General features: G+C 41.1%; 1 protein-coding gene across 4 annotated transcripts in view; it reads right to left on the reverse strand.

Moving 5' to 3' along the window:
• The window catches only part of ARMH3 (armadillo like helical domain containing 3), a 194,417-nt gene that overhangs the window by 162,569 nt on the left and 18,442 nt on the right, over positions 1-13,406 (reverse strand). For all 4 annotated transcript variants that reach the window (XM_047759736.1, XM_047759734.1, XM_047759735.1 and 1 more), the window contains 5 exons: positions 11,942-12,049; positions 8,575-8,667; positions 7,056-7,130; positions 6,885-6,971; positions 773-829 (listed from right to left, as the gene is read on the reverse strand). In XM_047759736.1, the coding sequence (XP_047615692.1) occupies positions 773-829; positions 6,885-6,971; positions 7,056-7,130; positions 8,575-8,667; positions 11,942-12,049 (420 nt within the window). The remainder of the gene's footprint in view (positions 1-772; positions 830-6,884; positions 6,972-7,055; positions 7,131-8,574; positions 8,668-11,941; positions 12,050-13,406) is intronic.

Here is a 13,406-nt window from a genome sequence, read left to right on the forward strand (position 1 = left end):
ACAGGAAAACAGGAGTGTAACAGGAAGAAGCATCCAATAAATGTTAAAGTACCTTATCAGCTTTCCACCTAGAACCTGCTAAGCATATCACAAAGATCAATTAAGGCCACAAGCATCAGTCAAGTGTGCTTTATTTTATAAGAGAAATTAGAAGAATGAAGAAAGCAAGACGGAAAGAGAATAAAGCAGACACCTGGTCATCTTCTTTCTCCCTATATTCAGAGATCAGATGTTATTGCCCAAACCTTCAAGGATATATGTAGGAGATATATATCATCCTCCATGTTTCAGCTTCACCAAGTCAGGCTATAAATATAATCTGGCTGGTTTCACAAGAAGAAATCTCCCAATATTATAGTCTTCTAAACCTTTTTTTTTTTAAATTTCAGCTTTACTGAAGTATAATTGACATATAAGATATTTTAAGGTGTACATCATGGGTGATCTGACATCCCATCTAAACCTCCTTGTTGCTGGAAATGTAACTTCTTGACTCTGTAGAATAACCAACCTCAGTATACTCAAATATGAAATATAACTGACCATTTCATCGATTAGCAAGCAAATATCCCCTCAAACCTTCCTTTCATGATGAGAAGACAGAAAACAATAAAACAGTAGCACTGATGCACTAAAAAGAAATACCCATTCCCTCTTTACAGTCAGATGAAATTAACACAATAGCTCTATACTCTCTGACCTAAACATCCACTAAAAGTAAGGCTACCGAAGGCAAATAATTAAAACAATACATAAGTATCCAGATACTCACATTGAGTGTGGCTTCATCATCCACAATAGACAGCTTCACAATATAAGGATTCACAGACTGTCAAACAAGAGAAGACTCCAGGTGAGCGTGACCTAGTCAAGAACCCATTAGTTATTTAACAAAGTATTAACAAAAATGCTTCTATAAGGTGCTCTCTCTGTAGAGTGATACTCCTAATACCTATCCCCAACTATCTTGCCAGTTGACTTCCCCCATTTTCAGTAAACCTCTCAGTGTGCATGGGCAGTCACCAAGCCCAAACACACACCCTGGTTCTGTTCTACCACCATTTTCCTCTAGACCTAATCAGCCTGGGCCTACATCTGCCACTTCTTCCATCTTTCCCTCTCATTTGTTTCTAAGAAGTAAGTGAACAATTCACAACACTCACTTTGTCCTATCCTGCCAATAATTTACTAAGTCCACAGGGACAGCTGTCTTTTGGGGAACATAAAAGCTTCCTTGCCATAAGGCACAAATTTATAAGTTGCTAACTTACACTCTCATCCCAAAGGCTCCCTAACCATTCCACAAACTATATCCAAGGACTGATCCACCCACCCGTAAAACAAAGCCACCTTGGGGGCGGAAAGTGGCAGCTGTTAAACAGCCAAAGAGGCCATTTATGGATCCAATACCCAAATAACACTGCAGGGGAACTGAAAAAAAGATGTAATTACCCAAACTACAATCTGGTCAGGACACTGGGATTTAATGACTCTCCCATCACTTAAAGCATTTGAAGATTTCTTGAGTTTTTCCATATTCAGTCACAGCTGGGCAGCATATGGAAATGGACATATATTTAAACTCAATAAGCAACTGGGCCATCTCCTACCGGTAGGATGAGAACCAACGACCTGCTCACCTTGAAAACATCCCCCCCATAGGATGTGAGGAAAGATCAGGCACCAAATCTAACCCAAGGGAAGCTAGAAACAATTGTCCTCAGATGGCAGTTTTTACAGCATCCAAGAAAATTCATTACTCAGAAACGTGGAAACCCAACTGAAAGTCTAAGTCCCCTCCCTGCAGACTTTATTTAATCAAGTTTCTGAGGGAATCTTTTGAATGTCAACTGGGAAAAGAAGCTTTGCTTTCTTAACAGCCCAGATGTTTATAAGGTTTTCTACAACACAATTCGAGGAGGTAAAACCCATCCCCTTTGTTACCTGATCTGACAGAGGAAGGCTCTCAATACTTCTTCCTATGACCAACACCCAAACCCTGCTGATGCTACAGACTTCAGACAAGATCCAAAGCAAGTGGATTCTTGGAAATGAAAATCAGCAGTAGGAAGACCCTGAGATGCCATCATGATGAGAACAACACTAGAAGGAGCAGATCACTGTCTCTTGGCACAGTTTTTGAAAGTCCTACTTACTCACCTTCCCAAAGTAGACCTTCCCAAAGTAGACCATCTTGCTAGTGCAAGAACAGGCTGTGCATTAGCAACTGTTGCATCAAGGCAAGGTGGCTACAATCAAGGGTTTGAGTTCAGGCTCCTATACTTATTGTGACAAGTTAGCCACATGAATAAAACCAAGCACAATTTTCTCATCTGTAAAATGGGGGATAATATTTCCTTCCTTGAGGTTGCTATGAGATTTAAATCAAGTAAAATCCTTAGCATAGTATCTGGCATATGGCATATAATTGGTAGCTATATTTTTTCTCCTTTGACATTTTTATCACATTCAAAGGAAGCTCTGTAGGGAAAGAAAGAGAAAGAAAAAGGAAGAACTTACAACCTAACATAATAAACAATTTTGTAATTTATGGGAAACATCATGTTCAGAGCAGCAGTTGGGGACCGAGTCACTTTATCTCAGGAGACTTGACCAACCTGGAAGGCCAAGATCTTAATGCTGTGAAATTCTCTATCAGTCGTTGATTTTCCTTAACAGTATATACCTGATGGGCTGGTCATGTTTTAAAACTCAAGGCAGGGAGTTCCCATTGTGACTCAGAAGGTAACAAACCCAACTAGTATCCATAAGAAACCCGACTAGTATCCATGAGGATGAGAGTTTGATCCCCGGCCTTGCTCAGTGGGTTAAGGATCCAGCACTGCCATGAGCTGTGGTGTAGGTCACAGACATGGCTTGGACCCCTCGTTGCTGTGACTGTGGCATAGGCTGGCAGCTACAGCTCTGATTCAACCCCTAGCCTGAGAATCTCTATATACCACAGGTGCAGCTCTAAAGAGCAAACAATTTAAAAAAAACACACACAAAAACCTCAAGGCAATCTACTTTTCATCAGCAAGACAGAATTACAAAGTCAGTGAGCCTTCATAGAATCACTCTAATAGAGTTCAGCCTTTATTTGATCTAAAATACACTTAACACATTTCATTGCTCTTCCCTACACCTTTTATTTTGACCTCCTCTGCTTCTTTAGATGAAATGTCTAAAATGGAAGGCATTACTTGAAGTGAGGAAGAACGATTTCCAACACCTAATGTTCCTTCTCTGTTTAGCAGGGTACCAAGCCTCCCTGGTGCCCTTTGCAAATTTCTGGAAAAGGTACAACTTACCCCAATGATCATGGGATCAAATGCAACAGTAACTAGCATGTTGATCTCCCTAACACACAAGCTCTTGCATTTTGCATAAAAATTCACTAGCTTTTGGTTTTGCCTCGTTCATCTGGAATTCCTCAAGCTCCTGTCAAAAACCTTCCTGCTCCATGGTCACCAGGCTTCCTTTAATGGTTTCTGTTGAGTGACTTATATCAAAAGCTGTAAAGCCCAGATAACTTATACCCACCAACTTGCCCTCCCTTCTATATTAATTCTTCTGGGGCTTCTGACAGACTAGAGATGCATACCCCATTCCAGAAATATGGTTTTCTCCAGTTCCTTGGCCATGTCTAATTTTTCAGGCTGACATTTCCAAAAGTCCTACTAGGCTGAACCAGAGTTCAGTTCACATTTAGAGAAGCCAAGCCACTGCCTCAGAGTGGAATGTATCCAGGAGAATGTTCCAAAAATATTCATTCCTGATGATGGCACTTCCTATCACATATAACTCACCTCTCTTAACTATCTTCAGCACCCTTCCTCAGCTATTTTTCTTGCTGTTATAATAAGGCCCCAGAGGCTTATTACACATGACAGAGATCGCAATGGCTACAAGCTGCCCCTCCAGATCACTTTGAAACAGGTGGTGTTAATAAATTACTTCTTTATTAGTAGCTCTGTATACCATTTGTCAGTTCCTCCAAGACAATGAAAGCTATCAGCTCCTGGGATTTTTAACACATTAACATTGCTCCACATATTCCAGTCCCTCTTTAAGTATTCTTTCTCCATGACTTCCCCTTCTTTCATATCCCTCCTTATAAGAATAAGCTCCAAGAGTTCCCCTTGTGGCTCGGCAGAAACCAGCCTGACTGGTATCCATGAGGATGAGGGTTCAATCCCTGGCCTCACTCAGTGGGCAAAAGATCCAGCGTTGCCATTACCTGCAGTACAGGTTGTAGATACAGCTCGGATCCAGCATTGCTGTGGCTGTGGTGTAGGCCAGCAGCTGCAGCTCTAATTCAACCCGTAGCCTGGGAATTTCCATATGTCACAGGTGTAGCGCGCACACACACACACACACACACACACATACACACCTGCAAAAAAAAAAAATAAGCTCCAGATTTTATGTCACTTTGACCTACTAGGAATCATATCAAAAATCACTACATGGGAGTTCCCGTCGTGAAGCATCGAAACGAATCTGACTAGAACCATGAGGTTGCGGATTTGATCCCTGGCCTCACTCATTGGGTTAAGGATCTGGCCTTGCCATGAGCTGTGGTGTAGGTCGCAGACACAGCTCTGATCTGGCATTGCTGTGGCTCTGGCGTAGGCCAGCAGCTAAAGCTCCAATTAGACCCCTAGCCTGGGAACCTCCATTTGCCACAGGTGCAGCCCTAAAAGGACAAAAGACAGGAAAAAAAAAAAAAAGAAGAAGATCTAGAAGCTCAAAAATTAAAATCTTCCTCCCACCCTGCCCCCACTGGCCCATTTCTCAATTGTATTGCTACCTATTAAATGAAGAAAGTCAAGTTGCCTCAATGCAGCTTCTGACTTCTGGGTTCAATAAGTAATCCTCATGTCCAGGACCCAATGCTAAGTGTTCTCTATTCCTCCAAAGCAATCCCCAGTAAGGCTCCTGGTCTTCCCTAAGTGGCCGACTTCCTTCTCTGTGTACTCTACCTTTTGAGAGGAATCAAGTAGATGCACCAACCCAAGGATAAATCTCTAAGTTCAGCTCTTCATCTCAAAGATCTATAAATCTGTCCCTGACTAATCCAGAGGCAAAGAGAATGCCAGAATTAATATGGATAAGACTCTGCCTTCAATTTCCACCAAAATCAGAAAGTGTCCCCTTTGGAGTTCCCATCATGGCTCAGTGGTTAATGAATCTGACTAGGAACCGTGAGGTTGTGGGCCTTGCTAAGTGGATCAAGGATCTGGCGTTGCCATGAGCTGTGACGTAGGTCACAGATGTGGCTTGGATCCTGCGTTGCTGTGGCTCTGGTGTAGGCCGGTGGCTGCAGCTCCTATTTGACCCCTAGCCTGGGAACCTCCATATGCCACAGGAGCAGCCCTAGGAAAGGCAAAAAGACAAAAAAAAAAAAGAAAGTGTCCCCAGACCAACAGTGATACTTATACAAATAGATTAACTGCATTAAGGAAATCTAATATACAAGCCCAAACTTTCAAAATAGATGCATTAGGTCAATGGTTCCCAATCCTGGCTGATCATCACATTCAATAGATCTTTAAAAAAAAAAAAAAAAAAAGATACCCAGGTCCCACCCATAAGAAATTCTGATTTGGTATGTCAAGAGTAAGGCCCAGGAGTTCCCGTCGTGGCGCAGTGGTTAATGAATCCAACTAGGAACCATGAGGTTGCGGGTTCGATCCCTGCCCTTGCTCAGTGGGTTAACGATCCGGCGTTGCTGTGAGCTGTGGTGTAGGTCACAGACTCGGCTCGGATCCCGCGTTGCTGTGGCTCTGGCATAGGCCGGTGGCTACAGCTCCGATTCGACCCCTAGCCTGGGAACCTCCATATGCCGCGGGAGCAGCCCAAAGAAATAGCAAAAAGACAAAAAAAAAAAAAAAAAGAGTAAGGCCCAGGAGTTTCTGTTATGGTTCGGCTGTCTCTCTGAGGATACGAGTTTGATCCCCAGTCATGCTCAGTGGGTTAAGGATCTGTCATTGCCACAAGCTGCACCACAGATAACAGATACAGCTCAGATCCTATGTTGCTATACCTGTGGCAGGCCTGCAGCTGAAGATCCAATTTAATGCCTAGCCCAGAAACTTCCACATGCCAGAGGTGTGGCCATAAAAAGAAAAAAAAAAAAAAAAAAAAGAGTAAGGCCCAGATACATCTGCTTTTTTAAAAAGTTCCTAGGTGGAGTTCTCTTGTGGCACAGTACGTTAAGGATCTGGTGTTGTCACTGCAGTGGCTTGGGTTGCGGCTGTGGCATGGGTTGATCCCTAGCTAGGGAACTTCCACATGCTGGGGACACAGCCAAAAAACAAAAAAAAAGTTTCTAGGTGATTCTAATGATAAACTGGGTTTGGGAAGCCCCATAGTAAGAGAGATTTATTCACTTTCTTAGAAGCTGCACCACAGGATTCTTTAAACAGCTATATCCTCTACTCTAGGCTTCTAACATCAGACCTTTAGGGTTTTGTTTTTTGTTTTGCTTTGCTTTTTACGGCCGTACCCATGGCATATGGAGGTTCCCAGGCTAGGGGTCAAATCGAGCTATAGCGCCGGTCTACACCACAGTCACAGCAACACAGAATCCAAGCCGCGTCTGCCACCTATACCACAGCTCACAGCAAAGCCAGATTCTTAACCCACTGAGCGAGGCCAGGGATCAAACCTGCAACCTCACTGTTCCTAGTCGGATTCTCTTCCACTATTCCACGACAGGAACTCCTAATAAAGGACTTTTAGAATTTGGTTTATCAAAATTAATCAATTAATCACTTTGCCTAACGTAGAAGACATAATGTGGCCACACACTTCTAGGAGCGGCCACATTTAGGAAGATTATAAAAAGATAATAGCTGTCCATTAGGTGATCCACTTACCTCATATTTTCTGTAGTTCACCAGCAAAGCCAAGAGGACCACAGCATCATAACCATGTTCCCTACGACTTGGGGGGTGGGAAAGGATCTGTAACCAGAACCAGAAATGGTGAGAGTGCTTGAGGAGGTGGTTCACGCAAAAGAGAAAGAGATGATGAGGGAAATGACCTACCTGTAAAATTGCTTCAAATATGCTGTTGATCATCACATATTCCAGGATAGTGTTCTGGCTGATATTATCTGTCACCTGAACACAAAAAAAAGGCTACTTAAAGTCTATACTCTGATATCTCATGTATATCTCCTCTCCTAGTATCTAAAGAAACAGAAATGCTAAAACAGTGTACTAGATACTTAGCAGACCTTTCATAAGCACCCCTAAAGCCACCAGAGCCTGAAGAGACACACTAGAAGGGTAAGAAACTAGCAAATTAAAACTTCCTAAATCTTTGAACTTCTCACTGTTTCTCTCAAACCCACATACAAACATACAGTTTCTTGGGTTTCATTTCCCAAATTCACAGGAAGAAGTTTATGATCCCAAAGCCTTGAAGTGGTAGCAGAGAAAGGCAACCACCTGAAGTAAATGAGTAATACCCTATATTTCTCCCATTAGAAGATACAGGCCAGCTTCTTGCTTTAAAATTAAAAGCCAGGAGTTCCTGTGGTGGTGCAGTGGTTAACGAATCCAACTAGGAACCATGAGGTTGCGGGTTTGGTCCCTGGCCTTGCTCAGTGGGTTGAGGATCCGGCGTTGCCATGAGCTGTGGTGTAGGTTGCAGATGCAGCTTGGATCCCACGTCACTGTGGCTCTGGCGTAGGCCGGTGGCTACAGCTCTGATTAGACCCCTAGCCTGGGAACCTCCATGTGCCGCAGGAGTGGCCCAAGAAATGGCAAAAAGACAAAAAAAAAAAAAAATTAAAAGCCAGGAGTTTCTGGAGTTCCCATCATGGCACAGCGGAAAATAATCCGACTAGGAACCATGAGGTTGCCAGTTTGATCCCTGGCCTTGCTCAGTGGGTTAAGGATCCGGGATTGCCATGAGCTGTGGTGCAGGTCACAGATGAGGCTCGGATCTGGCGTTGCTGTGGCTCTGGCGTAGGCCAGTGGCTACAGTTCTGATTAGACCCCTAGCCTGGGAACCCCCGCATGCTTGGAGACGAATCTGACTAGTATCCATGAAGACGAAGGTTTGATCCCTGGCCTTGCTCAGTGGGTTAAGGATCCGGCGTTGCTGTGAGCTACAGTGTAGGTCATAGACACGGCTTTGATCTGGCGTTGCTGTGGCTGTGGCATAGGCCAGCAGCTACAGCTCCAATTTGACCCCTAGCCTGGGAACCTCCATATACCGAGGCTGCGGTCCTAAAAAGACAAAAAAATCAAATCAAAAGTCAGAATAAAAAATATTCAGGGTCACAAAAAATGTTTCCAAATGAGACCTGATCAGAAGAGCAAAATCTGAAAATCCAGAAGACAGCAGTTCTCCAGGAATGGTACAGGTTAAGAATGCCAGGAAGCGAGAGCCTATACACTATCTTCCTTCTACACAAACACACACAGAGTGATGTGATGGCCCATAGAGACTTTTTTTTCTCTCTTCTCCTTTCTAACTTAGGGCTCAAGTATTCAAATATTCCCCTCTTATCAATTTATATTCTTAACAAAGAAACATATAGATGGGATAACTTACAGTCACTAAGCAGAGGAGGAGTTTTAGACATAAGCTCTTCAGACTTTCAGAACCTTCGGCACAAAGCAATGAATCCAAACTCTCCATCAAGTTCTGAGAGAGAGAACCGTTAAGTATTAAACCATATCAAATAATACTTTCACAGTGTCTTTGTCCAACTGTGGATTACGTTATGTGGAGTAATGGAAACAATATAAAATGAAGCAACCACATCATTCCCTGAGGCCTAGACCTTGCTAGATTAGACAAAGAAAAGGAAGACTTCTCAGTCCAACTATTTTGGGAAAAATGCTTTAGAACAACTGCAGAGAATATAAAGATTTCACTATTCTACCAAAGGAATATTTATAGCCTATTATCCTCAAATAAACCTTTAGATTAGAATGAAGTAAATTTTTAAAAGATTAATAATAATGGTTAAATAACATACAAATTAAAAACAGCAAATAATAAACTAATTTAAAAAATTAAATTCTATTAAATAAATTTCAAATAATAAACAGTTAAAGGTTAATAACAATAGTAATGGTTAAATAACTAGGTATGTTTCATTATTTAATAAAAAAAAGCATGTCACTTGATGCTGTCACACTGAACAAACAACAGAGACAATATCATTACTAGCTAATTGCTGCCCACATACACTATCCAACAAAGCTAGCTCAGGTCCATCCTAATCAGTTCTACTAGACAATGTGATTGGAGTTTTATCACTTGTACTAACAACCAGCTGTTAGAGCCCGTGTAAACAAAAGATGGAACCCTTAGATACCACAATAGGAAGAAGAAAAAAATTGTTTACATTAAATAAAGTAGGAAATGTATAAAGAATAGGGATTTAGCACACTGGAAGTTCAAGTGAAGGTTCAAAATAAGCTACTACAGTTCAACAAATATGTCGTAAGCGTCAATTATATGCTAAACATTGTGCTTTCAAAGGAAACGTAAAAAAAGACAATGATCCTTGCTCTCAAGGTGTTTTTAGTCTAATAGGAGAAAAATAAATAAAGTTTTAATTTAATGGCTACTATGACAGAAATACACAAGGAGGAAGGAAATATTCTCAGAAGTTACCTATTCTAGGACCCCTCAGGGACAGGTTGTATTTCAGTAGGAATTAATTAAAAATTGAGGAGGAAAGGAATTCTAGGCAGGCATTAGCATGATCAAAGACACCTGAGAAATGAAATGGCCCTGGATGTGCAGTTGGAATACAAATAGTTTGTTATTATGGAAATATAAAGAGTGAGGCACAGTGGTGAGAGATGAGATTTGAGAAATCAATGGGGAGTAGATCAAAAAAGTTTGATAAGGCTAACAGGAGAGTTTGGCCTTTATCCTTTTAGTAACAGGAAACTAATGAAAGGTTTAACCAAGAAAGATTTGAGTGCTAAGACACATCACTCTGGTGTCAGTGTGGATGACAGATTTAAACATGATAAATCTGGAGGGAAGGAGACATATAAAGACTAATCTATCAATTTTCTGCGGATGGTTGCTATGTCTTATTTGCCTCTGTATCTCCAGTGTCTGGCACACAGAAGCCTAACAAACATTTGTCACAACAATGATTGCATTTCCTGGTGACTCAGTGGATTAGGGATCTGGCATTGTCACTGCTGTGGCTTGGGTCCCTGCTATGATGTGGGTTCAATCCCTGGCCTTGGAACTTCTGCATGCTGGGGGCACAGCCTTAAAAAAAAAAAAAAAATGATTCCAGGTAGTAAATCTTTGTGTATTACTAATTGCATATTCATAACTTTTTAAAATAACCTAATCACTTAAAGAGTCTTTGGCATACATATTTATTATTTAGTGAATGAGAGAAGACAAGTTCTTCAAAGTTCATATTATGAACAAAACTCATTCAAGATAGTCACAAACACTGCAAATCAGACAACTGATAAGGGACTTATATCCAAAATATATAAAGAACACTTACAACTCAACAATAAAAAGACAAATAATTCAATCTACAAATAGGTAAAGGATATGAATAGACATTTCTTATATGTGTGCGTACATATATATATATATACATTTGTATATACACACATACATACACTGCAGGTGAAAATGTAAAATGGCAAAGCCACTTTGGAAAACAGTTTGGAATTTCTTCAAAATGTTAAACATAGAGTTACCACATGACTCAGCCATTCTAAACCTAGGTATATACCTAAGAGAACTGAAAACAAATGTCCATATAAAAACTTTCACATGAATGTTCACAGCAGCATTATTTATAACAGGCATGTTGAATCATCTCAAATATCTGATAAATGGACAGATACAATGCAGTACATTCATAGAATAGAATATTAATCAGTCAATAAAAGGAATGAAGTTACTGATACATGCCACAACATGGGTAAATCTTGCAAACATTATGTTGAGTGAAAAAAGCCAGAAACAAAAGAACAGAGATGATATGAAACCATTTACATGAGACGTTTAGAAGAGGTAAACCTAGAGATATAAAACAGATTAAGGGTGTTCCCGTCGTGGCGCAGTGGTTAACGAATCCGACTAGGAACCATGAAGTTGCGGGTTCGGTCCCTGCCCTTGCTCAGTGGGTTAACGATCTGGTGTTGCCGTGAGCTGTGGTGTAGGTTGCAGACGCGGCTCAGATCCTGCGTTGCTGTGGCTCTGGCGTTGGCTGGTGGCTACAGCTCCGATTCGACCCCTAGCCTGGGAACCTCCATATGCCGCGGGAGCGGCCCAAGAAATAGCAAAAACAAACAAACAAACAAACAAACAAAAACAGATTAAGGGATGCTAGAGGCTGGAGAGAAGATGACATAATGAGTACATGCTAATGGATACATGTTTTCTTTCTGGGGTGATGAAAATGTTATGAATTAACAATGGTGATGGTTCGGCAATTCTATGAATATGCTAAAAACTACTGGGTTATACACTTTAAAAGGGTGAATTGTATGACAGGTAAATTATAATTAAGCTGTTATTTTGTAAAAGTATCAAACAGTAGAAATAAAAATTCTGATAAAGTCACTGTGGTAAATAAAAAAACTTAAATGTTTAGAACTAAAGTTATTCTTGTATATTAATTTGTTATATTTAAATTCATAAATGCTTTTAAGAATGTATGATCATATGATATAAATCATAAAATGAGCTGCTTAGTCTTTATACTGCAGGGAAAGGATGCCTTGGATTCAAATCTAAATTTCAAATTTTCCTTTATTCAGATAAACCAAATGTGCAAAGTAAAAACATCTAAATTCAAGGCCAAATTCAATCATCTATGAATTGATGACTGACTATTTGAGTCCAAATCTTCTAGTGTATCTGCCTGCAGATGGTAAGCAGACATCCGCAGGCACATCTGCAGCTTATATCTCACCTTCATGCACAGCTCCGCCTTGTCAAAGCCCATTAGCATGTTGATAATGTCAAACCCAGAGGTAGACTTATTCTTTTGATGGACTCCTCGAATAAGTGCACACAAGGTCTGCAGAGATGAGAGAAAGAGTTCTTTCTAAAAAGAAAGTCTCAAAATGCAAAGGGCACTGGATCAGTGGCCTCGAACTGCAACCTCAGAACCTGCTTTTCACATAGCTAACATTCAACTGCTCTGTTCTGAACTCTAAAACAAAGTCTAGGTCTTAATAAAATCCAGAAATTAAAAGAGGAACAGCAAGTGAAACTGTTGTCACCCTCTTCTTTTTTTTTTTTTTTTTGTCTTTTGTCCTTTTAGGGCCGCACTCATGGCATATGGAAATGCCCAGGCTAGGGGTCTAATCGGAGCTGTAGCTGCTGGTCTACGCCAGAGCCACAGCAACGCCAGATCTGAGCCATGTCTGCAACTTACACCACAGCTCACAGCAACACCAGATCCTTAACCAACCCACTGAGTGAGGCCACAAAACCCATGGTTCCTGGTCGTTTTGTTTCTGCTGCGCCACGAAGGGAACTCCACCCTCTTTTTTTTTTTATTGTTTTCTATCCATCCTCTTTTTTAAAATTACACTGCATGGAGTTTCTGCTGTGGCACAATGGGATGGGTGGTGTCTGTGCAGTGCCAGGATGTAGGTTGGATCCCTGGCCCAGCATGGTGGGTTAAAGGACACAGCTTAGGTCGAAACTGTGGCTTGGATCTGATCCCTGGCCCAGGAACTCCAAATGCTGTGGGGCAGTAAGATAAAATAATTTTTTTTTTTTAATTATGCTACGAGAGTTCCTTTCATGGCTCAGCGGTTAATGAACCCTATCAGGATCCATGAGGATATGGGTTCTATCCTTGACCTCGTTCAGTGGGTTAAGGATATGGTGTTGCCCTGAGCTGTGGTATAGGTCGCAGACACGTCTCTGATCTTGAATTGCTGTGCATAGGCCGGCAGCTGCAGCTCCAATTCGACCCCTAGCCTGGGATCTTCCTTATGCCAAGGGTGTGGCCCTAAAGAGCAAAAAAAAAAAAATTACACCACAAAGACTGGAAAGTGATATTCAAAAATAAGAAAGAGGTTTTTTTTTGTTTTGTTTTGTTTTTGTCTTTTTTAGGGCCACACCTGAGGCATGTGGAGGTTCCCAGGCTAGGGCTCCAATCGGAGATGCAGTTGCCAGCCTACACCACAGCCACGGCCAGGGATTGAACTCGCTTCCTCATGGATACTAGTCGGGTTTGTTAACCGCTGAGCCACAATAGGAACTCCAGAAACAGTTCTTGAATTTGAGTCATGGGACTGGTGGAGCTCTCCTTTACTTACAATTAATTTTAGTATTTACATTATAGTTTATCATTTTTAGTAATTACATTTAATAACTACAGAAGTCCCTATATGATAACAACCAATGAATTAAAATCTTAA

This window comes from Phacochoerus africanus, chromosome 15, assembly GCF_016906955.1.
Source record: "Phacochoerus africanus isolate WHEZ1 chromosome 15, ROS_Pafr_v1, whole genome shotgun sequence".
Classification (NCBI taxonomy): Eukaryota; Metazoa; Chordata; class Mammalia; order Artiodactyla; family Suidae; genus Phacochoerus; species Phacochoerus africanus.